This window comes from Nuphar pumila, chromosome 8 (genome assembly GCF_984573655.1).
Source record: "Nuphar pumila chromosome 8, dmNupPumi1.hap1.1, whole genome shotgun sequence".
NCBI classification, from domain to species: Eukaryota; Viridiplantae; Streptophyta; class Magnoliopsida; order Nymphaeales; family Nymphaeaceae; genus Nuphar; species Nuphar pumila.
The window spans coordinates 100277389-100303181 of record NC_143256.1 but is presented as its reverse complement, the minus strand read 5'-3'; the positions used below and the strand labels follow the sequence as shown (position 1 = coordinate 100303181).

General features: G+C 34.5%; 1 protein-coding gene across 1 annotated transcript; it reads right to left on the bottom strand.

The window, feature by feature from the left end:
- Positions 1–1466: 1466 nt before the first annotated feature.
- On the bottom strand, positions 1467–25339 carry LOC149830057 (heparanase-like protein 2). The gene is made up of 10 exons (XM_090015364.1): positions 25192–25339; positions 6732–6985; positions 5525–5561; positions 4938–5121; positions 3792–3940; positions 3488–3721; positions 2893–3082; positions 2334–2459; positions 2005–2104; positions 1467–1863 (listed from the first exon to the last, which is right to left on the bottom strand). The coding sequence occupies exons 1-10, from the start codon at positions 25337–25339 to the stop codon at positions 1549–1551; spliced, it is 1737 nt and encodes a 578-aa protein (XP_089871490.1). The 3' UTR covers positions 1467–1548.
- Positions 25340–25793: the final 454 nt, after the last annotated feature.

Genomic DNA, 25793 nt, shown 5'->3' with positions numbered 1-25793 from the left:
ATATATCAGAGAAGCCATGGCAAGACCGATCATCCTTTCAGCCATGGTGATGCTGGCACAGATCCTCCTTCCATACCCAATAAGGATATAGTGAAAATATCTCCCACTTAAGTCCAAATTGAATATCTTAAAATTTTGGAATATTCCACATTTAGATTCAAACCTTTTCAGTTGTTTAATTTCTTGCTCCAATTCGATGAATGCCGAGCTATTGTGATGCATAAATGGAATATTGGAGTATCTAGATGCCCAATGGAGAAATGTGTTCAAAAGTTGGATGAGGTTCACTTTAATCTACGAGCATGGAATCGTCTTCATGTGGGTTTAGTGGAAGAACGAGTTTCTCAACTTCATCTGAAATTGGTTGCCATCCAACATGACAATGAAGCCGGGGTAGATCATGTGTTGTTTCAAGAACATCAATTGCAGGGTGACCTTCAATCAACCTTGGAAGTGGAATAATCGTATTGGATGCAAAAATAAAAGATTTTATGGCTTTGCGATGGGGATTCAAATCTAGCTTTCTTCCATTTTTCAATTCCAGTTAAGAGGCGAAGTATATCTATACCCTTACCCATGAGGATCGTGTTCTAGAGGGATTTGCAGATAGATATTCAGGGATTTGCAGATAGATGTTGTGGTATGTTCCCTGATATTGCCAGTGGTTTGACAGTTTCATGCGAGGGAAAATGCTCGGTTATTGGTCCTGTAGTCCCTATGGATCTCCTAGTCACTGATCAGAATTTGATTTCATGGAATTGCCATTAGACAACCAATGCAATTCCGAATCCAAGTTGGATTGTGACATTCAAACTAGGTTGATTAACAGGATAATTGAAAGTCATTAGAGTAAGAAGCGGGTGCGAGATGCTTGAAGCGAGGAGTGCTTAAAAAATGCCTTGGCGTTTAGGAAGAAGCTAAAATAGAAGCACTTATAAAGTAACATCAGCAAAAAGTAGAAGAAAAAACTTGTGTTTTCACACAGGTTCATCTTTAAGTTTTTTGCCAAAAAAGTTCCATCTTATGTGCATACAATAATAAATAAAAGATAAATTTAAAAAAGAAGTAACACATTTCTAACAGTAAAAGCGTATTTCCACATAATTGGAAGTTCAATTTTATATTGGGGAAAGTAAGATTTCCATAATGCCACAGAAGCATGAAAAAAGCATGTTGTTTCGTGCTTTTCAAGTGAGCTCCCTGAAAAGCAAGCTTCCAAGTTTTTATAAGCTTCTAGTAACTATAGGATAACAAACATTAAACCATCAATTCAGTGTAAAGTGTTTGATGGCATGCAAGGACTTCAGTAACCAAAGAATAAAGTGACATGAAGAAGCCCCAAAAATCTAAAAGAATCGTGATATTGATTAAGGTGGCTGATAGACACTGTAAATCTAATGTACTTTCACATCTCTATTCTCTAATGCTATTAAAATAAAAAGACAGACAAAAAAAAGGCTGATCCACACCACTTAAGGACAGTTTCCTGTCTCTTTGTTCCAAATGATTAGAAGTCCAGTGCTTGTCACTGGTTCATGCTTCCAATGGTCAGGCACATGCTGGGGCCACAAAATCTTTCAAGGTGACGAAGGCTATTGATAAAGGATCAATGGTTATTGGAGTGTTCCCATCAACAACAGTGGGTGTTAAAGAAGGAATGTCTCCATCTTCTGCAAGCTCCAGTGGTCTGCCATTAAGAAGCATAGTTTGGCTTGTGAGATTTCCACCTTTTGGAGTTAGCTTGTACTCCTCTCTCTGTGAAGTCTCTCCCAATTCTTTGATCGGAACCAAATTCATATCTTCTTGCACTGTGATGTGGAACATGGTTGTGTTGCTCAAATTGACTAGTAGTGTTATACCCGCCTGCAACAAAGCAGACATGATTTAGTTGCATAAGATCGATGGTTGATTTTACTCAAGTTAAAAACATGTAGGGTGGGAGTTTAGAATTGAAGATATTGGAAGGTAATGATATCTGATTTGATAATAAGATGAGTGTCATACTGTATTCTTGGAGCAGTGGGCATATGCTCTTAGGTATGGAGACCCATCAATGTTGGTTTCAAGAACCTTTTTCCCCATTAATCTGTGCCAAAGAAGTGCACTGCAGAAAACCAGAAAGCACTTAACACTAGATCAGTTACTCAAATCATTAATGAACAAAAAAGGTGAAAGAAAAATTGAACATTTTGAAGTTCTTAGTATTCAATGAGACCCATTCGTTGAATTATGATGAATTTTCAAAAAGCCTCAAATGAATTTTGTAAGGTGATTGATTAATACGAGAGTATCACCAAAGAATCACATATAAAAAAAAAGAATATAATTCATGCCTATAGTAATCTGGGTTTGGCACAAATGTTGTAGTATTGAGAAGTGCATAATTTCCACCAATCAAGGCTTGTCTACAGTAAGCCTTTGTATCATATGTTGATGACATGCCAAGTTGATCCAAGTACCTAAAACAGAACCAAGCAACAGTTATACAACTTGTCAACGAAACAGAAGGCAACTGTTAAGAACTCAAGTATTACCATGGATAAGAAAATGCTTTTTAATATGATCAGAAAAGAAGTTAAATAGTTAATTAATTTTTTTTTAACAAAGTCCTTATAAAATTAACCTTATTCTCTTCTAGAATTAATTATTTTTATAAAAGTAGCATGTTCCTAAGAATTGTTCAGTACCTAAGTAGAAAACCAGTACATTTAAAAAAAAAAGACAAATTAGATTTGAAGTTAAAATTTCTAAATCAGCACTCTTAAATAGGTAGCTTTTGTACTATTCTTTAAACAACTTGATGCAACAAACCACACCAAGAATTCTTTACCTATATTAAAAATTGTTATTGATTGAAAAATAGATCAAATCTTGTAATGAAGAAAGACTCACCAAAAACTATTTATGAATGTGTTGGAGACAAGACGTCCGCCACTGTTGTAGGCACCACCTGATTCACTAACCCAAGCAGATGACCATGGGCCAAAATCTTGAATGGTGAGCTGGAGGTCTTTGAAGGTTTGAGCTATCTCACTTAGAAAGAAGGGATCTAAAATCTTTCTCTTGAGATCTGGATCAACACCTGAAAGAAAAAGGGCTTTTGAGACTCCAAAATATCAGTGACTAACTTAAGGATCAAAAGTTAGACATTTGAGGAATAGTCTTCGTTCATGACTCAGACCAGTCATTAATGTCAAGTCTTCACATTCAACTGCTCCCTTGTGTTTGGAAGCAAATAAAACTCATTTTATTCTGATGTAGATTGTAAATATAACCATTTAACACAAAAGAGCCTGTGGTTATGTATTTACAGCTTGACGAACCAGTCTTTACCTCAGTGAGTCACAAAAGCTAAGTCCAATGTCATTAAGTCTAGAATTCAAAACTTAGCTGAGTGACCAATTGTAACTTACTTGACTTGGACTTAGACAGTCTAATCAAGAACTAAACATGATATAAATAAAAAGGGGCTAAATGTCATTCTGACCTGCTCCAAGATTGTAAATATGATGTGTTAATACATCTACAACTCCCTGTCCTGAGGTCTCAAGGAGTTGTGCATACCACTGCTGATCAAAGAAACCTCCTGGGGCTAACAGTAATGTATTTGTCGAGAAATCTTTGTATAAGCCATTCAGAATAGACTTGAGGGTGATCAAGTCTTTGCCATATTGTTTTCCATCTATCCTTGCTGACACTCCACTTCCACTCAGTTCATTTCCTGCTTATGACATAAATTAGATAAAGACAACAAGTAGAATTTGATTGTAGTGCTTAGAAATATGCAATACCAAACTCCCAGGAATCGACATTGTATCCTTTGGAAACTGTGTAGCTTATAAAATCATGAGCATTTGAGGAGTCCCATGCACCACTCCAGAGACCGTCAGAGGTTTTTCGCCTTCCAGTGAGTGCATTAAGGCCAAATGTTATGATGGCCCTGAAATGATATGGCTTAATGGTCATGTATTTTAAAAAACAATAAGTATTTAGTAAGATCAGAGTTTAAAGACTTGGTAAATCACACAATTATGGGATTAATAACAAATTGAGCTTAGAATCAAGCTGGCACAGGCAGGTTAACCAGATAAATACTGATGGTATGTATCCATGTTCACAACTTCACGGCTGAATCATCTAGTCTTTAATTGAACTGATAGTGGACATACAAAAAATGACCCAAGTAGTCTGAGTCTCATTTGAGAAATGACTCAACTCAAGAACTGTATCTCTGGCCACAGTTATTAGGCATTATATGAACAGATAAAACTCATAGATTAAGCTGTGAATCTTAACTGATAAAATAGAAAATATTTATATTTGAGCATTAACTAACATGCTTTTAACCTTCTAGGCAAAACTTAATTTTATTATAGAATTTCATTTGTCATATGGATACTCCATTTCGGCCTCTCTCTATCATGTCTCCTTCTATACTGGTCACTATTGAAAACTCATAAAAATGGCAGTGTCCCCGTACCCACAGTCATATCTATGTGATATAGCTTGTTAGAGAAGCTGATTCCTCTTGGACTGGTTGATTGATCAAGTCAATGGTTGACATTACAAAGTGGCAACGTTTCATAGATAAGCACACTGATTTGGTTGGTTTAAATTTTGCATTCCCAGTCAAAATGATCTATTATATATTTATCAGATTCTGTATTTTTCCTACTGAAGACAACCAGTTAGAAAATTTGGTCTGCAGCTAAGCAGCATGTTGGTCGATTAGCCACTTGATCAAGCCAGTGTTACTTTGTGGCATAGAAATTGATAAAACGGGCATCTTTAATTTTTTTTTGATAAAATTGGCTTGACTCATGGCTTCAAACCACTCAATACAGGATCTTATTTCACTCTCAGAAAGCAAACATAGTTCAATTTTGCTAAGATTAACAAGCAAAGACATGGAAATATGAAAAAGTGAAGACTTGTACCCTGTTTCATTGAATAAATGGTTGACTTCATCCCATCTCTTCATTGAAAGGCAGCCTTTGGAGAATCCAAACAACCCATCTTTGGTCTTCCTAAAGTGATGGCAGTGCCTACCATGCTTTCCAATTTTATAAACAACTTGGTCTTGTAGTGAACCTCCAATTCTGATCCTCAAAGGATTAAAGGCTGCCATAATTAAACCAAAAAACAAACCAGCACCCTCAAGTCAACAACTTGTCATCTGAGAAGCAAGCCAACAAGTTACTATCAAATTCCGTGCCAAGAAAATTTTGAACCAGCTCTGAAAGAAGGTATTCAGCTTAAAGAACTGGCATCATCAAAGAACCAGTTATACTAAATGGAATTCCTTGTGCCCCAAACTACTGTTCGAGTCTAAGAATTTGAGGCAAACTGGAAAACTCATGGGCACCACTGTTTCTATCAGCATTGAAAACTTGGTAATGCTTCAAAGTGAAATGCAATCCATGAACTTGGTCATGATTGATGGGATGCCACAAATCATTCAGCAAACTAATTCACAAACTATAGACTAATCATATTCAATGTACTTGAGATGTAGCATATTTACCTTTAATGGCCTTGGAAAGAGTTGGGTTTTGCATATTCTGCAAATGAAATTATCAATTAAACATTAAGAACATTTACATTTCACACAAAAAAAAAAAACCAAAAAAATTTGACATGTGACAATTGTCATCCATGGCTAATTATAGATAGTATAACAGCAGCTTAAACATTCTGTAGATTTGACATCTATCAAGCATTATGTAAGCAATAGGAAGCAGTGGTAAAGAAACAACTCCGAGTTCTTTACATTCTACTGCAGTAAGCAAAGGATTTAGTCATTAATCACATACTAGGTTGATCAACATGAAAGCAGAGAAACCTGGAAAAGAGTAGCGGCAGTCGATCTTGGAACTTGATATGTTAAGAAAAGCTGAGAATCTTAACTTTTTTTTATTTTAATTTAGGAAAGATTTGAACATCAACCATCCACCTTTTTTTTAATGAAAATGAACTTCCCTAAGAACAGGGTCGCTTAATTACCCCACCACCTCCTAGATAGTAAACCCTGGGTGAATGCCCTAGCTCGCAAAGGACACCCACCAAGCAAGCCACCAATGTGATCATAGCAGAAACTGATCCTGGGTACGACGGGGTTCCACCATCTTACCAAGCACCACCCCTCACCATCAGGCATCGTAAACCATACACCCGATTCATTATCCATAAGAAAGCAAAGTACAAAACAACAAAAAATAAACATCTCTCTAAAATAGAAACTTAAGAGCTTATGAGCAATAATGTAATTCAATCAACCAGAAAAGTTAGATAAATTGATAGCCAAGTTTTCTTGAATACTATAGTAAACAATTCACAGAATAAAGAAATGAGACTTTGTAGTCATCGAAGAACAAGAAAAAAAGAACAGAAGCATATACATAAGATATGAAGTTGATCATCGAGAATAAAAAAACAAAATAGAAAGCAACACTTGAATAAACAAAGGCAGTATTAGTACCATTAAAGTACACCGCATAAACTATGAAATTTGCAGAGCCTAACCAAAAGTTGAAATCTAAGAACAGACTTTGGTCAAACTCGTTACTCGAGTCACATGGCTCGTGAGCCAAGACGTGGGTGACGAAGCTGGATCCATCTATGAATCGCCTAAGTCGGCCGTAACCAAGCCAGCTTGGCTTGCCACAGGTTCTCAACAAGTACACCAGCAAGGAACAAAAATAAAGAAGGCCAAACAAGAGCAAAAGACTAACCAAATTCAGAATAGATGCTCTTCCCCATGGACATTGATTGTAGTAGCACTTGTTGGGAGGCCACCAATCCAAAGTTGCACATATGAAGTTATCATAGGTCTCTGCAATGCTATTCACCCCTTTGACAGTGATTGTTATGGGTACATGTTCTTCTGCTAGCCCTTGAGCAAGAAGGCATAACACAAACACTGAGCATATCTTATAATTCACCAACTTAGCCATTATGAAAGCCATTGAAGTTTGGCAACAGAAAACTATTGACAGTGACACCAACAAAGAACAGAAAGAACAAAAAGAAGAGAAGGAAGAAGACGAAGAGTTAAACGTAAGTAAGAAGGAAGTTTTGCGATGCTTAAATAAGTTTAGGGCAATGAATTATTGTTATTCATTAGAAAAAAAAAATCTTCTCATTAAGGAGACTACATGTACTAGTCACATTGTGAGACTGGAGTCACAAGCTGACTTGTCAAAACTAATTAGTGTTTGGGTTCGTGTGGGAGATCCATAAAAGTAGGAGACGTCTAAAAACAGAATTAAGAGTTGGGATGAGATAGATAACAAGATAAGCGGAAGCGGATATGCTTAGTTTTTTTTTTTTTTTGCAGGATTTTTTAAAAAAATTTTGAAGGAAAGCGGATATGCTTAGTTTTTTGATAAAGACTCTCCATTCACTCTCACGTTTGAGAGAGAGAGAGAGAGAGAGAGAGAGTCCTGATATATTTATAATGAGAAAGTTACAATGTTAAGGCCTCTCAAGAAGAGTTTTACAAGGAGAAGGAGAACAAGATCCTAATAGAACCCAACTTATACATGCTTCTCACGTTAGACTCCTATTCACCGTAAAAAGCTTCTTCACAAACATTGATGCATATCAGGACTCGAGACTCCTGATATGTTGACAATTTGATATTCATTGAACCTGGATCAGGATCCAGCTCTTTAACATGCCCCTCAAGCCAACCTTCATATCATGGAGATTGAGCTTGTCTCTTATGAAGCAAAAACATGGGCAAAGAAGAGGCTTAATAAATATATCTGCTAGTTGCTCATCTGACGGAACAAACTTTATTTCAAGTTCTCAATTTGTAACTCTTACAAAAAAAAATGAAAGTCAATTTCAATATATTTTGTGGAAGCATGAAAACTGGACAGCAAGATATGTAGCTTCTAAATTGTCACACCATGGGGTAGGTATTTGTTTCAATTTGACTCCCAATTCATTTACTAGCATCTTCAATTACACTAATTCGGAACACTACAAGAAAACAGGTCATGACCGACCAAGAAAATATTAACTATAAATTATCGGCATTAATATTAATTTAATCTCACCAATATTTTATGTCTTAGTAAAACCAAGAAAATGTGGAAGACCCAGAATGATTTTCTTTTTTGGTTCATATCGCCGACCCCCAATTGTTTGGGATGAAGGCGTAGTTGTTGTTGTAGTAAAACCATCTACTGCCGGCGATATTTTATCGTCACTCTTATCCGGTCAATAATATGAATAGGAAGACACGAAATCGTCGAGTTTAAATTACGACAATAATTAATCATCATCAAATATTGTTTATAATTATGATGATAATTATTCATCGCCAATAATCACATGACAATAATTATTATCAATTTTAATCAATAGTCAATGATAATTATTATCGGCTTAAAATCATATAGCTGACGATATTTATCATTAGTTTTAAACTGACATAACCGACGATAATTTATCATTGGTATAAGGTATATAGTCGATGATTTTAATCATTAGCTATATTCATTTTTTTTAAATTTTGAAACTAGTATAGCCGATGATAAATTATCGTCGATATAAGAAATATAGCCAATGGTTTTTATCGTCGACTATATCCAATTTTTGTTTTTTTATTTTGAAACTAACATAACCGACAATAAATTATCATTGGTATAAGAAATAGAGCCTATGATTTTTATCATCGATGATGTCCAATTTTTGTTTCTTTTTTTTTTCAAACTAACTTAACCGACAATAAATTATCATCAATATAAAAATATAGCTGATGATTTTTATCGTTGGTTATGTCCAATTTTTGTTTTTGTTTTTTTATTTTGAAACTAATATAACTGATGATAAATTATCGTCGGTATAAGAAATATATCCGATCATTTTTATCGTCAGCTATGTCCATTTTTTATTTTTTTGTTTTTCATTTTGAAACTAATATAGCTGATGACGCGTTATCATCGATATAAGAAATATAGCCGATGATTTTTATCGTCGGCTATGTCCAATTTTTATTTTTTATTTTTAATTTTGAAACTAATATAGCAGACGATAAATTATCGTCGGTATAAGAAAATATGGCCGATGATTTTTATTATCGGCTATGTCCAAGGCCAATGAAACTAATATAGCCGACGATAAATTATTGTCGGTATAAGAAAATATGGCCGATGATTTTTATTATCGGCTATGTCCAAGGCCAATGAAACTAATATAGCCGACGATAAAAATCAGGCTGGGTTCCTTATCCCGATGATACATTATCATCGGTTATATCCATATTTTTTTATTTTCAAACTAAATTAGTTGACCTTTCTCTCTCTCGAGCCTTCTCTCTTTTTTCCTCCCTTTTTCTCATTTTCTCTCGTTCTCTCTTCCAAAAAAAAAACCTTCCCTTGTTCTTGTTGTGCCAAAAAAAACCCTTCCCTTGCTATGTCCACACACCACCACTAGGCCATCATCGCTAGAGTCCACAACGTTGCCGCCACCGAGGGAGCAACGCCTGTTGGCCACCCATCACCAAGTTATGTCCCAGATTTTTGCTCGCCCCAGCCACACCTCGCCATACTTCGACCAACCCAGCCGCCCTTATTCATTCCCATACAAAGAGATTGAGAATGGAGTGTTGTGGGAGGTTGCACTAAACGAAAATTGGTAACTGGTGATGCCCTCACAAGGCCATCACAAAAAATACCTAATGGTGACTGCCCAAGCCATCACTAATTGCCACATAATTGAAAAGAGGGATGGAAGCCATAGAAGGCTCTCGCTTATCTTTTCTTTTTTCATCCTCGTTTCTCCTTTTTCCTGATAGTTTTGTGTTCTCTTGCCATGAACTCCAACACAGTGCATCTTCCAGCCCCCTTCCTTCCGATGAGCATCTCCTAGTTCCATCGTGAATCCAATGCATGCTAGACGACATTCTGACTTAGTTTTTTCTCTCTCACGCTCCTCTTTTTCTCTCTTGCCTCTGTTATCTCCTCTAATTGACAAAAAATTGTGTATTAAAGGACCCAACTATTCAATGACATGAGAATCTGGTGGGCTTTTTTATTTTTTCCACCCTTGCCTGGCGCTATCAACACCGATTGGAGTTACAAGGTAGAACCACTTATTCCTCCTTTTTTCCATTGATCGTGTGAGATCCTCTATTCTTTTTCTTCTTCTTTCTCCTCCTCCTCCTCTTCTTTTTCTTTTTCTTTTTCTTATTCTTCATCCTCCGCTTTATCCTCCTCCACATCATCATCATCAATCCTCTTCCTAGGCTATGTTTAGGAGCCCTACATTAGAGGGTGTCTAGTCTGTGTTGCGGAATGGTTGATGTTAATTTTTTTTGTTTTTAACAAATTTTTTTCTGCAATGAAATGCATTATCATGACAAAATGTGTGTTTTTTAAGTTTATGCTTCTTTACTAGACAACACAACATTCTCGTTAGATTTTTACTGAGCTCTTGGGTGAATATAAGTTATAGAGGTAAATTAAAGACCTTTGAAAAAATGCATCTAGTTCGGTTTTGAGTGATTAGCTGATTTTGTATTTTTATGATTGTAATTTATTTTTAATGCAGGATCCTAATATTGATATTGGTGTATGATGAAAAAAATCATGTTTTCCATTTTTTTCTTTTCTATAGAAGATTGTTCATTTCATATATCGCTAATTATATATTGTTCATTTCATTTAGCCCTATATTAATATGGGCACTTTGTATGCTCTTGGTTGATTACTTATTTTGGTTTTTCTTGTTTTCCCTTTTTCTTTATAAGGGGACTACAACTGGAAGAAGCAAGGGATCTTCATACAACTTTGATCAAGAAGGATGTCCCACAATATTGTGTTGAATTTTCCTTGCCTTTAGTGGAGAAAAGTTAGGAGTTGCCTAATTTTAACATCATTGGATTCTTGCTTATGCATTTATTTCAGTTTATCTCTGTCTCTTGAAGCATTTAACAACAAATATTGGAGTAATTTTTAAGTACATTGTCATGATATGAGAGGTTGTATGGTAAGAACTGAGGAACCTTGTGGTGTCTTTACTCTTTAGGGTGGTTAAAAACATAGACTTTCTCTATGGTTGTAGACAAATAAATAGATTAATGTTTTCTCTATTTCATTTGGGATTGTGTCTTATGATTTTGTATGTTATAATATACCAAGGAACTTGTAATTCATTTGATCTTAATATGCATGTCAAGGTGTTGGTTACTTTGGCTATCCATGATCCATATTGTATCACTATGTAAAAATGGTACTTGCCCATTTTTAAGCTTTCTATGTCACCAAGTATGATGGCTGGTGTAAGTTTTATGAAAACGCTTTTTAAAATAATATTTTTAATGAAAATAAGTGCGAAAGTCAGACACCAAATAATAAAAACTAGCTCACACGAGTGGTGGAGTCTGGGTTGATCTCAGGGAACGAGAAATACTTTGTATTCAACACACAATCTATACTACGCTTTATTGCCAAAAATAAAGAATTAATTAACTAAATAAATAAACAAAAGAGTGTTGCCCTACGCAGAGAGCTTAAACAAAAGAATAATAAATGGTTTTATTATAGACCCAATTAATAAATAAAAGAATTAAAAATCCTACTCTAAAACTAAAAGAAAGGTCTTCAGTACTCTGAGTCCTTAGTAGTCTCCTTCTTTTGCTTTTCTTATTTGCATATCACTTTGCGGTCCCTCTAAGGCTCTTTGAGGGCACTTTTGAGGGCTTGAGGGGACCTCAAAGGGTACTTTTAGGGCACGAAAAGGGTTCTCCCGCACGTTCCAACGCTTTCCTGCAAGAATCAAAACACAAAACGCAGCAACAACAAACAAAACTAAATGAAATCTAAGACTTAATTGATTAGAAATTCAACAAAACAAGATCTAACTAACTAAACCCAACTTACTAAAAGACGAAATAGAAAAACTACCTAACAACTTAAGTACCAAATTCAAAAACTAATGATGCTACTTGAATATAAATATAGAACTAATCAAATCTGGAATACTTAAAACGTATAAACGAATTAATCTATGAACTAACAACTAATGCAATATGATATCAACTAATGAAATGAACAATTAATAAAATAAGCTAACTAATAAAGTGCAGCAACGTGTGCTATCAATTACTAAAAGAAAACGTTAATCAGGAAAGAATACAAGAACTAAACAATTAATGAGATACCAACCCTATGAATTAACCGGCTAATGCAACATGCGATAACTATTGCAATAAGTCTAATGAAATCATGTGTAAAACATAACATTAAAAGAGCAACTAAAATGCAGTTGATGACATCACACTAATCAACCTAACAACACATGAATTGACGTGAATAAAGATTGATGACTAAAAAGAATAAAAAAATAACATTAAGCGATAATATGTCAAAACACGGCTATCAATTAGAACTAGTTAAAAACGATAATTCAGTACTATTAAAAAAATAATTTCTGGAATTAACAGAGAATTAATTAGTTGACAGATAAAGGAAAACAACTATCTTTAACTAATCTATTCTAAAAAGAACAAAAATGATAACTTGATAAAGGAAGGCATATTGGCTAAAAAAAAAATTATTTTATTGCTTTGATCTAAAACACACTGAATGTCAGAAAAACATGAAACCATCTATTCTAAGCTAGATCTAACCAAGCATCAAGAAACGAAATAAAAAAATAAAAATCTATTCTACGGCTATTGATCTATACAAATCCAAATTATCTAATGTTTAAATCAAGAAATGACTAAACTATCACAATGACATATATTTTTCTTTTCTTTTATTTTCAGATGCAAAACATAAACTAGCCTATATGAATATTCATATGATACGATGATCTACAAAACTATATGTGGTGCAATGCATTATGCTATGCAAAACCTAAATCTACGGTGAAAAAGCGAGAGAAAGAAATGATCTGTCAGAGATCGACTCTGATGGAAGAGTTGAGAAGAGAAGATGGTTGATCCAGCTACATCCATGTTGCTCCAACGAAGAGGAAGAAGTTATCGATGATGAAAGGGTTCGAAGCTTGAAGAAAAAGGAGAAGAAGAAGAAGAAGGGGAGAACAATAAGCGAAAGAAATCGACAAAAGAGCGAGAGAGAGCAAGGGAGAGAGAGAAGAGGGAGGCAAGAAGCAAGGGGCGTGAACTCTAATCTGGAAAAAAATGTCTCATCTTGCTGGAAAAGATGTATTTATAATGCTCTAATTAGGTTAAAACAGATTTTTCAAAAAGAGTCCAAAGATTTTTCATAATTTTCAAAATGGGGTCTCTTATGAAAAACATGTTTTTCTAAAAAAACAAAACTTCCTAAACTAATTAATATTGGCTAATTCAAACCTAACCTAATTAAAATATAATTAAGAAAATCTAAAACTAATAAAAATACTAAAAATGTAGGGTAAGCTTTAAAATACGTAATTTTTTGATAAATTCAATTTCAATGCGGTTTCTCAAAACTAATGATAAAACTAGGTTTTTAAAGCTATTTTTCACTGGATCATGCATAGAATAAGATAAATAAATATGTAAAATGTATGCATGATCAAATACCCCCATGCTTATCGTTTGCTAGTCCTCGAGCAAACTGAAGAAAAAAGCAAAAGTACTAAACTTAAAACAAAACAAAAATCTAACTCACTTTCATAGGAATCACAGTTGTATTTAGCATATACAATAAGCCCTTTCAACCCCTGGGTTATCCCAGTGGACGAGTAAGGTCTCGTGAGGGTTTGCAGTGATGCTACCCACAAACATCTTTATCATGTATGCATAACAATAACCAACTTCAAAAATCATTAGGCAATCAAGGAGTTTATTTTAACAAATATTTTGTGCCATTATATTATCAAAACATGATTAGAGTCTTTCATAGGCCACCACCGAATAAAATATTTTCTTTCACTTTTCTAAATAGCATAATCATTTATGCTTAATTCTTAGAAAATCAAATATATACATGTCACTATTTACTTATCCTCACTCATATGTTTTATGCATAGGTTTTCTCAATAATTATATCTAAGCCATGAACTTTTTCTTTTACAATCTTTTCTTTTTCTTTTTCTTAATTACCAATTTTGCACACTTTTTCTTTCTTTCTTTTCTTGAGCACTATATCAAATTTTCAGTTTCGTGACCTATGTAACGAGCTTTGGGTCAATGACTCTCAAGCCAGACGACCTTAGGGCACCAGATACAAAGTATCCCTCAGACTTAATTGCTCGAGTCACTCGACCTTCAATTCTCATAGTTTAAGTATAGACTGCTTCTCTGTCATGTGCAATGTCAACATCTATTATGCTCTCTATAAAGTTCATGTAACGGGCTTTCAGGCCGGTGACTCCCAAACCAGATGGCTTTAGAGCACCAGGTGTAAACACCCCTCAGGCTCTACTTGCTCGAACAAAATAGGCCATAGATATTAACTTAGACAAAGAAGTGACTTCCTTTGTTATCCTTTTCAACATGGAAATCAAACACCTCAACTTGTGTTTGAGTCCAGCTACTGGAGAGTACGAAGAGATCAAACAACTAAACGTATGTTTTTTTCACTTTTTGAGCTCATATTTTCAATTTGTTCATTTGCTTAGTTTTTCAAAAAAATAAAATTGTTCATATTCATATTTATGATTCAAAATAGACTCTAACATGCATCTATCGTCATTTTTTTGAAATCCACATAAACAACCATGATTTTCTAGATCTGTGTCGAAAAGAATTTTTTGTGGGGCTTAAAAATTCTCTAAAAATATTTGATTTTGCAAAGTAATCATATAAGTTCAAACTCATTCCTTAAAAGCCCAATTTTTATGAGTTGACATCAAAAGTATAAGTATAAAGACAGAAAAATCTGGGTGTGCAAACTACACCCTCCCCATGCTTGAATGACACTGTCCTCAGTGGCACTCCCTCATGCTTGTATGAAACTGAGTGAATGCATATGAGAACACAAGTAACTAGGAGAAAAGAGTGGAGGTCACTTGATCCACAATGTGTAACCTTACCTGATTTGGCATGTGAATGGGTCTCCAGAGGTTTCATTTGTCTCAATGTTATGCAACTCATAAAAATATACAAAAATGCAATACATACATAATTTGGCATCTAACTCATGAAAGAAGAAAACTTTCTAAAAACAGAAAAACTACTAAGACTACTAATAGTACATCACAAATATGGGTTACCTCTTATAAAGTGCTAAGTTTTACGTCTTCAGCCAGACGGATCTCCGGTGATCCTTCATCATCCATGAGATCAATGGACGTGAAGTCATGCTCAATCAGGGGTTCTAAGAAAAATAGTGTCATCTGTAATACTATGCACTATGTTTCCTCCAACTCTACCCATATGCACCCTACGATGACTCTCTAGACTGAAAGGAAGGAGTTTAGTCTCCACGTGGAGACTATTCTCAAATGGTGAAGAGCCAAGAACCGAACATCTATCAATATAAGCAGTGTCAGGCAAGGGAGGGTTAATGTGAAGCAGTTGTGTGCCCCCTCTTGCAAAAGTCAATATGTTTTTCTAAGGCATGAGGAAAAGGGACTGCGGGGATATATGAAGAAAGCATAGGTTATGGGCCCTGCCCATTCTCCTTAGACCTAGTGGAGGAGATCGACTGAGCAATGGATGTGGCGGTGGGTTCGTTAGTCAACTCTTGAATAGGGTGGAATGCTTTCCTACTCAGAAGGGACATAACAGAGTTGACCTGCTCATGGTGGGAATCTGTGAGGTGCAAGTCATGATACATGGGTTCCTTACCCTTCGGGTTGACAACAGACTGACTCGGGAGGCTTCTCTTGCTTCGCCTGCTCAAGGCTTTAGCCAATTATCTCATTTGAGTCTCTAGCTTCGCTATCGACTGCGTATGAGAGCTGAGAGTGACCTTGATATCAGAGAAGGTTTCAAGAACTTCTTCTGAAAAGATGGGCTCGATGTGGGCTCCTGAGAAAAAGGCAAGCTAAGTTGGGGATGGGCCTTTGGAAGTGTGGGACGCGGGTAACCTTGTGAGAAGTTACCTTGTCTGTGTTGTGTCTGGGAGTGCATATGGGGTGGCTCGTGTAGATTTCTCCATGTGAAGTTAGGATGATTTCACCATCATGGGTTATAGGTGGGTGCATATAGATCGTGCACCAGGTTGGCGAAACCTTAGGCAATATTCACTTGCTCCTGAACGAATTCAGGATAGAGTGGTGTTGTCGGACACTCAGAAACAAAGTGTGCAGAGCTAGCGCATAGCTCACACACTTTTCTTACTTGATTTATCGAAGTTGAGTTGGTCAGTAATTGATCAACTTTCTTGGTCAACTGGTCCACTTTGATTTGCAAATCAAGTCCGGACCCAACTTCATAAATCCCTTCCTTCTTAGGACCACTAGGAACATGTGTGGACCTATCAATACGTGAAGATAGGGAATGGTGCATGGCATTTTTGTTCAGTGTATCGAACAATTTTCATGCCTCATCCTCGCTCTTAAGCATGAACGTGCTTTCACACGAAGAATCATCCATTTGTCTGTCCTTCTCGGTCAGGCCATCATAAAAGTACTGCACCAGTTGCCAATGGGGCACCTTGTGGTGGGGGCACTTGCGAAGATCTTTCATCCTCTCCCAAGTCTCGTGAAATTGTTCTCCCTCAATCTAAGAAAAAATGGTAATGGCTTTACAAAACTGATGCATCTTACCAATTGAGAAATACTTCTTAAGGAACTCACACTGCATGTGTTCCCAAGTAGTAATCTGAACAGTATTGAGGGCCTTCAGCCAATGCTTGGTTTTATCCTTGAGGAAGAACAGGAACAACGTCAACCTCAATGTGTCATCCCCAAAATTATTGATATACACAGTAGAGCAGATCTTGAGGAACTCATCGAGATGGCGATAGGGGTCTTCGTTGCTAAGATCGTAAAAGGATGACAACATTTGGATGACACTAGCCTTTATCTTAAAATGGTTTGCTCTTACATTAGGTCTAGTGATGCAGGAGGCGGGAGTGTAAGTATTGGGCATGAAGTACTCCCTAAGAGGACGGATCAACTATTGATCTTGGGCCATGGGGCTCTCCTGATAAGGGACTTGGGGTCCTCAACTAACTAAACAAGCTCGGGGTCAAGCAAGTGTCGCCCTTGCATGCACCTCAGGGTAGACCAGTGTAGCAACCGTCCTAAGTACATGCTTTCTACCTAACTAACGTGCAGTGCGGCCAAACCACATCAAACCACAAAGCAGGTAAAGAAGAAAAATAACTACAAAGCAGGAAATAAATAAACACCACACACTTGCACCCAACAGATATTTTGCAAAAAATTAAACTATGAGCACGTTACCAATCGTGCGTAGTCACCTCTAAGGGTATCCTAATCGGTGGGTCGTGCAAGAAAGGTAAGTTGGTATCTAGGGTTTGCAAGCAACGTGGTTCTAACCTAAATGCAGAAAAGAAACTAAACAATCCTAGTTAATGAACAGAAATTAAACTAAGCAAACTAAACAATAAACATAAAGCAAACTAGCAACCTACAAAGCGTGAACAAACAGTGGCAATAAAATGAATACTCGTATTACTCATCGTTCTCCGGCAACAACGCCAAAACTTTGGTGTAAGTTTTATGAAAATGCTTTTTAAAACAATATTTTTAATGAAAACAAGTATGAAAGCCAGACATCAAATAATAAAAACTGGCTCGCATGAGTGGTGTAGTCCGGGTCGATCTCAGGGAACGATAAATACTTTGTATTCAACACACAATCTATACTACGCTTTACTGCTAAAAATAAAAGAATTAATTAACTAAATAAATAAACAAGAGAGTGTTGTCCTACGCAGAGAGCTTAAACAAAAGAATAATAAATAGTTTTATTACAGACCGAATTAATAAATAAAAGAATTAAAAATCCTACTCTAAAACTAAAAGAAAGGTCTTCAGTACTTTCAGTCCTTAGTAGTCCCCTTGTTTTGCTTTTCTTATTTGCATATCACTTTGTGGTCCCTTTGAGGGCACTTTTGAGGGCTTGAGGGGACCTCAGAAGGTACTTTTAGGGCACAAAAAGGGTTCTCCCGCACGTTCCAATGCTTACCTGCAAGAATCAAAACACAAAATGCAGCAATAATAAACAAAACTAAATGAAATCTAAGACTTAATTGATTAGAAATTCAGCAAAACAAGATCTAACTAACTAGACACAACTTACTAAAAGACGAAATAGTGAAACTACCTAATAACTTAAGTACCAAATTCGGAAACTAACGATGCTACTTGAATGTAAATATAGAACTAATCAAATCTGGAATACTTAAAACATATAAACGAAATAATCTACGAACTAACAACTAATGCAATATGATATCAACTAATGAAATGAACAATTAATAAAATAAGCTAACTAATAAAGTGCAGCAACGTGTGCTATCAATTACTAAAAGAAAAAGTTAATCAGGAAAGAATATGTTAACTAAACAATTAATGAGATACCAACCCTATGAATTAACCGGCTAATGCAACATGTTATAACTATTGCAATAAGTCTAATGAAATAATGTGTAAAACATAACATCAAAAGAGCAACTAAAATGCAATTGATGACATCACACTAATCAACCTAACATCACATGAATTGACATGAATAAAGATCGATAACTAAAAAGAATAAAAAAATAACATTAAAAGATAATATGTCAAAACATGGCTACCAATTAGAACTAGTTAAAAATGATAATTTAGTACTATTAATTAGTTTCTAATCTAAGTCTGAAAAAAATAATTTTTGGAATTAATAGAGAATTAATTAGTTGACTGATAAAGGAAAACAACTATCTTTAACTAATCTATTCTAAAAAGAACAAAAACGATAACTTGATAAAAGAAGGCATTTTGGCTAAAAAAAATTATTTTATTACTTTGATCTAAAACACACCGAATGTCAGAAAAACATGAAACCATCTATTCTAAGCTAGATCTAACCTGAACTAATCTAGATCTAACCAAGCATCAAGAAACGAAATAAAAAAATAAAAATCTAATCTACGGCTATCGATCTACATAAATCCAAATTATCTAATGTTTAAATCAAGAAACGGCTAAACTATCACAATGACATATATTTTTATTTTATTTTATTTTCAGATACAAAACATAAACTAACCTATATGAATATTCAGATGATACGATGATCTACAAAACTATATGCGGTGCAATGCATTATGCTATGCAAAACCTAAATCTACGGTGAAAAAGTGAGAGAAAGAAATGATCTGTCACGGATCACCTGCGATGAAAGGGTTGAGAAGAGAAGATGGTTGATCCAGCTGCATCCACGCTGCCCCGATGAAGAGGAATAAGTTACCGACGATGAAAGGGTTTGAAGCTTGAAGAAAAAGGGGAAGAAGAAGAAGAAGGGGAGAACAAGGAGAGAAAGAAATCGGCAAAAGAGCGAGAGAGAGCAAGGGAGAGAGAGAAGAGGGAGGCAAGAAGCAAGGGGAGTGAACTCTAATCTGGAAAAAAAGGTCTTCTCTTGCTGGAAAAGATGTAATTATAATGCTCTAATTAGGTTAAAACAAATTTTTCAAAAAGAGTTCAATGATTTTTTATAATTTCTAAAACATGGTCTCTTATGAAAAACATCTTTTTCTAAAAATACAAAACTTCCTATACTAATTAATATTGGCTAATTTAAACCTAACCTAATTAAAATATAATTAAGAAAATCTAAAACTAATAAAAACACTAAAAATGCAAGGTAAGCTTTGAAATACGCAATTTTTTGATAAATTCAATTTCAATGTGGTTTCTCAAAACTAACGATAAAACTAGGTTTTTAAAGCTATTTTTCGTTGGATCATGCATAGAATAAGATAAATAAACATATAAAATGTATGCATGATCAATGGCCTCAACAATATCATGGTGTTTTGCATGATGTGTAGTTGTTCTTATCTATGTTATGTAGCTTGCAATGTTTGTAGTATGTTTGCATTCTTAGCTGATTGTATTTTTTTTAATCAACATTCTTAGCTCATTGTAACTTGTACTTTAGTGAATGATATTTTAGAAGCTAGGGACTTTGTCTAATAATTTATTTTAGTTTTGTCATGTACCATACTATTTTGTAACATTTGCAGAATGATGCTAAATATCATTACCCATTATTCTACTTATTGTCTTTAAATAGATGAGAAACTTTATTACTCAAACAAGTGAAGTCCATCTAGAATTTCTATAAGGTACCTTCAAATCCTTTGCACATTTTGATAGTTGTTTTGGTTGTTTTTCTTTTATGAATTTACTTCTATATCTCATAATAAGATATACTCCCTCATTCATAGTGTTGGAAATAAGGTTCTCTTACAACTGTTTTCTTTTTTCCACAAGCTCATAAAATATAGCCCCTAATTCATAATATTGTTGGAAATGGAGTCTAACTTCCAAAACAAATGAAAGTTCTCCCTAATTCATTCATTCTTGATTTGTTAATTATTGTAGTAGACAATATATCTTTTCACTTTGTTTTTTGTCTGATGTATGAATTTATTTAGATATAAAATGATATTTGTATTTTCTATTATCACTTTAATTTTTATCAGTTCATAGTTTATCTTATAGGAATATGGTCTGAAAAAAGTACATCTAATATATTTTCTTTTCTGTTTTATTTTTTCTAAAGGAAGTAAGTACAATGAAGCCCCATATACAGCTATTTTTACAACACTGAAAGAACAGAATTGTTTCTCAATAAAGTTGGAAGAAAGGCTAATGGGATCATCAAGGAGAAACTGAAACAATAGGAAGTGTGCATATTGATTATGCATGTTTGTGTTTTATTTTCTCAATACATTGATTTCATTGTGCAAGATTTGTTTCTAGTTGATGTTTATTGACAAAAGGTTATAGGTGTGGTGAACTTTGATATAAGTGAACATATTTTTATTGGCAAGTTCCTTTTTTTTTGTATGATTTCTTTCTTAGTTTCATTTCTTACATCTGTTTGAAGTTTATATCACTATATGATCTGTTGAACTTTGTTTATGTAAATAACTTGCTTGTAATTGAGAATGTTATTAAAATTATTGACTTTGGCTTGGCAAGATAAGTGTCATCCAAACCACCATATATTGATTATGTTTCAACGAGATGGTGAGTTATTTCATGGTTGACTTGTGTGCATGTTCTTCTTGTGGTTTTTCAACTTATGTGTGATTTCAAATTTTGTTGTTTAAGTTCAGTCTTATCACTTTAGAAGGTATATGATGGAAAGTTAATCTCTATCCTTTATTGAACAATGTTGAGATTGCATAGTGCATAAAAATTGGAAGCAGGGATACATTTTTATTGATTTTATGAAGAATTTCTTTTATGGATGTGTGAGAAATTTAAAACTATTAGAATTTTACTAGGCAATTCTACACCCCAAATAGTGAAGGTTTATTTTAGATATATTTATGAAAATGCATTATTGTAATGTTTATGGACTTTTGAACCCAGTGAGTAGAAATGATATTGTAACAATGATTTTTTTTCATTACTCTATTTCTTGATCATTACTCTTTTTTGGATGTGTGAGAACTTTAAAACTATTGAAATTTTACTAGGCAATTCTACACCCTAAATAGCGAAGGTTTATTTCAGATATATAGAAAATGCAATATTGTAATGTTTATGGCCTTTTGAACCTAGTGAATATAGATAATGTTGTAACAATGCTTTTTCTCATTACTTTATTTATGGACTTTTGAACCCAGTAAATTCCCATTGCTAATATAATGTGTTTCTTTGGGTATTGGCTTTAAGATCTTACCCATTATCTTTATAAATGTCTCTTATGCCTCTGTAATGATTATGTAGTTTAACTTTAAAGAGAACTCTCCCTTAAAATTACTCTCTTAATGTATATATGACAATTGATTTTTGTCCAACGCAAACTTTAATTGTGTCAATTTTCTCATCACAAATCTAAAACTATGATTTCATTTCACCTTGGGTACAAGGGGTAAGGCACCTATCATCCAACAACTGCCAAGAGAATCAGACCAGGAGTATGCAGACTTCTCATCCAAGGTATCTTTAGTTTATTATATTGATAATGATATGAAGTTCAAATTGAACTATAAAATTTATTGTTTGAATTCAACAAACCAACTTATATATTGGATCCCACTTAAATCAATGTACTGGCTATTCATTTTATTGTTCTTTCGACTACATAGGAGTTCCATTTGAAAGGAGATAGGCAGGATTTTGATTTTGTGAGAACCACACTTAAAATGACAAATTTTGATGTTGTGTATGACATAAATAGTATGAATAAACTACAATTTCACTTGCAATGTGAGATTTCTATGTTGGAAAATTTATATTGACTATTTTCAAATGTTATTTCTCTTCCTTTTCTCTTTGTTGGCTGACTTCATATTTGATTATTTCTCAGATGTTCCCTGGTCATGGAATAGGCAATATCATAAAAAAGATGTCTATGGGCAACGATGGCCACATCATGTGCAGCTTTATTCCAATTAGGTTTGTGTATTCGTTTGTGAATATTGCAGTTTGTATTTCATAAATTTCAAAATTGTCTTTGATTATGTTATTTGTGATTTAGTGTTCACCAGGTAATGAAATTGCAGTAACCAGTTGATAAGGTAGCCTTCTGGTATTTAATTTTCTTTGTTATGATTAAATAATCTTATTGTTTGAGCAAGTAATATGAAGTCTATTGCACATATGAGGAATCATTTCAGTATTTGTGGGTATGGGATTGGCCATTTGTTTGCCGGTTCTCTTTTCGCATCTGATGTGGTGCCAGTTAATGCATGTAAAGGAATAGTTATGTATATCATATCTCTCTCTCTCTCTCATAGTGCTTTCAGGTGAGCATCATTATGATATGATGGACATCTTGGGGCAAAATGCTTAAAGATATATTTCAGTAAAAATACATGTTTGGACACATATATTGTTCATGTAAATTATGACTACCGTTAACTATCACTTTTATTATTATTCTAAAAAAAAGTCACTTTTATTATGGCCTAAATTTGAGTGTTGGGCTATAACATGCAGTAGGCTTTGAGTATTGGCTTACATGGTTGCATGTTGTTTTCGCTGTGACTCGGCCCAACCGGGTGCTGCTCTCGTCGGTTCACTTTTACAAAATTTATTTAGTAAATCATCTTTTTTTTTATTTTGAAACTAATATAGCCGACATTTTTTATCGTTAGCTATATCCATTTTATTTTTGAAACTAACATAGCCCACGATAATTTATCATCGGTATAAGAATTATAGCTAATGATTTTTATCATTGGCTATCTCTAAATTTTTTTAATTTTGAAACTAATATAGCCGAAGATTTTTATCATTGGCTATATCCATTTTTTTAAAAAAAAATTGAAACTAACATAGCCGATGTTAAAAATAGTCATCTATATTTCTTTTGTTGGCGATAATTTATCATCAGTTTTAAGAACATAGCTGACGATATTTATTGTCGGCTATGTCAACATATATAATTTTTCAAAATTAATATGATGATAATTATGGTCATGTTTAATCTATCACCAATGATATTTATTTTCGGTTTTAATTAATATTTTCGATGATATTATTTACATCTAACTGATGCATAATCCAATTATGACTAACGACAATAGAAAGCATTATCCTGATTGTGCATGGTAGGCTTTTTACTGGACTAAAGGTCTAAAAATAATTGATTGCTTCTTTCTAATTATACCCTTTTGCAACATGTCTGGCCTTATATTTAGCAATAGAATCCTCAACATGCCTCTTTATGCGATATATTCATTTGCATCCAACTATGTTAATACTTTTCTTGAGTGTCACCAAAGTCCATGTTTGGTTCTTGAGTAGATCACTAATTTCCTCTTTGATGGCTTGTTCCCACTTAGAATTAGATTTAGCTTGGATAAAAGAGCTTGATTCTTCGTCTGGAAAAAACTCACTTAGGAAAGCTATAGGGTATTTGAGGGCCGTAAAGGTCTGAAGTCACCAGGTTCCATCTAGAGTTCTTTCATACATGCTCTAGTCTTTGGTGAAAACTTAAAAGCATTAATTATAAGGAACCAGGTGAGGATAGCAAGTACAACAAAAAACCCTTAATGTAATCATATGGTAGAAGTCGTTTAAAGAAAATTTCAAAGGGAGACTTATTATTCAAATTTTCACTGAGCAATCTCTTTAATAATATGCACAACAGTTTTAAAAGCATCAACCCAAAAAAGAATACTTCATGGAAGCATGGATGACCCTAGTCAAGCTAGCCTCAACTCCATTTTGTTGTGGAGTGTGGACATAAAAGTCATCTCTTAATGCCATGTTTATCAAGTCATCAAACTTTACTGGTGCAAACATATTTTGTGCCAGTAAAGAGGTTTACTTCACTGGAGCAAACATATTTCACGTCAGTAAAAGTATTATACTGAGACAATGTATGCCACTCCAGTATAGCGTATGTTTTTAGTGGCACGAGCATATTTTGCACTAATAAACTTACATCATTTCTGGTGCTGCATAGGAGGCGCGCCAGTAATGATGTAATTTCTTTTAGTGCCACCTATCACAGACCAAAACTTAATAAGATGGCCATTTACAAATTACACATAACATAAGATCTGATGGCCCTCCATCCCCATACAATGCCTTTCCATGCCCAAGATCCAATAGGTGTCTAATACCTACACCCTCTTGCAGACACATGGCTTGCACAAGATATCCCATCAAATCATATGGAGATGTTGATGCAGGTCACAACCATTCCATAAAAAATTCAGTCTTCGTTCAAATGTCTTCAAAATAATGCCTAGAATACGAAAGGAAAGAATCCAAAATAACTGAATGCTCGTTAAAAACATATTTTATCGTCCCACAAAAAAGAGGGTTTTAGCTTTCCAACCTGCCAACTGGTTGTCAATGCGGAATAAAATATCTTGGCAAACAAAACAACCACATTAAGTTTAAGTTGTTCCGAAAAAAGAGGAAAACCCAAATATTTGAAAGGCAATTGAGGTTATGAATCAACACAAAGTGAGTGGAATTGAGGTTTTGAATTAATTTTTATTTTGCCGAAAAAAACCTGCACGGCCTTGGTGATGTCAACCCCGACTATATCTCAATTTTTTTTTATAGAAATCCATCCGTGCGAGGGGCTTTATCAGCATGGGACTTAAAAAAAAAAACCACTCTAACCTCCATCTTTGAGATTGGCTCCAATAACCGAGCATTTTCCCTCGCATGAAACTGTCAAACCACTGGCAATATCAGGGAACATACCACAACATCTATCTGCAAATCCCTGAATATCTATCTGCAAATCCCTCAAGAACACGATCCTCATGGGTAAGGGTATAGATATACTTCTTCGCCTCTTAACTGGAATTGAAAAAATGGAAGCAAGCTAAATTTGAATCCCCATCGCAAAGCCATAAAATCTTTTATTTTTGCATCCAATACGATTATTCCACTTCCAAGGTTGATTGAAGGTCACACTGCAATTGATGTTCTTGAAACAACACATGATCTACCCCGGCTTCATTGTCATGTTGGATGGCAACCAATTTCAGATGAAGTTGAGAAACTCGTTCTTCCACTAAACCCACATGAAGACGATTCCATGCTCGTAGATTAAAGTCAACCTCATCCAACTTTTGAACACATTTCTCCATTGGGCATCTAGATACTCCAATATTCCATTTATGCATCACAATAGCTCGGCATTCATCGAATTGGAGCAAGAAATTAAACAACTGAAAAGGTTTGAATCTAAATGTGTAATATTCAAAAAATTTATT

Coding starts and splice junctions, on each gene's coding strand:
- LOC149830057 (XM_090015364.1), bottom strand. CDS start 25,339: ATGAGGATCGTGTTCTTGAGGGATTTGCAGATAGATATTCAGGGATTT. Junction 3,941..4,937: donor CATTTATTCAATGAAACAGG/GTACAAGTCTTC, acceptor ATATCATTTCAG/GGCCATCATAACATTTGGCC. Junction 3,722..3,791: donor TGTCGATTCCTGGGAGTTTG/GTATTGCATATT, acceptor TGTCATAAGCAG/GAAATGAACTGAGTGGAAGT.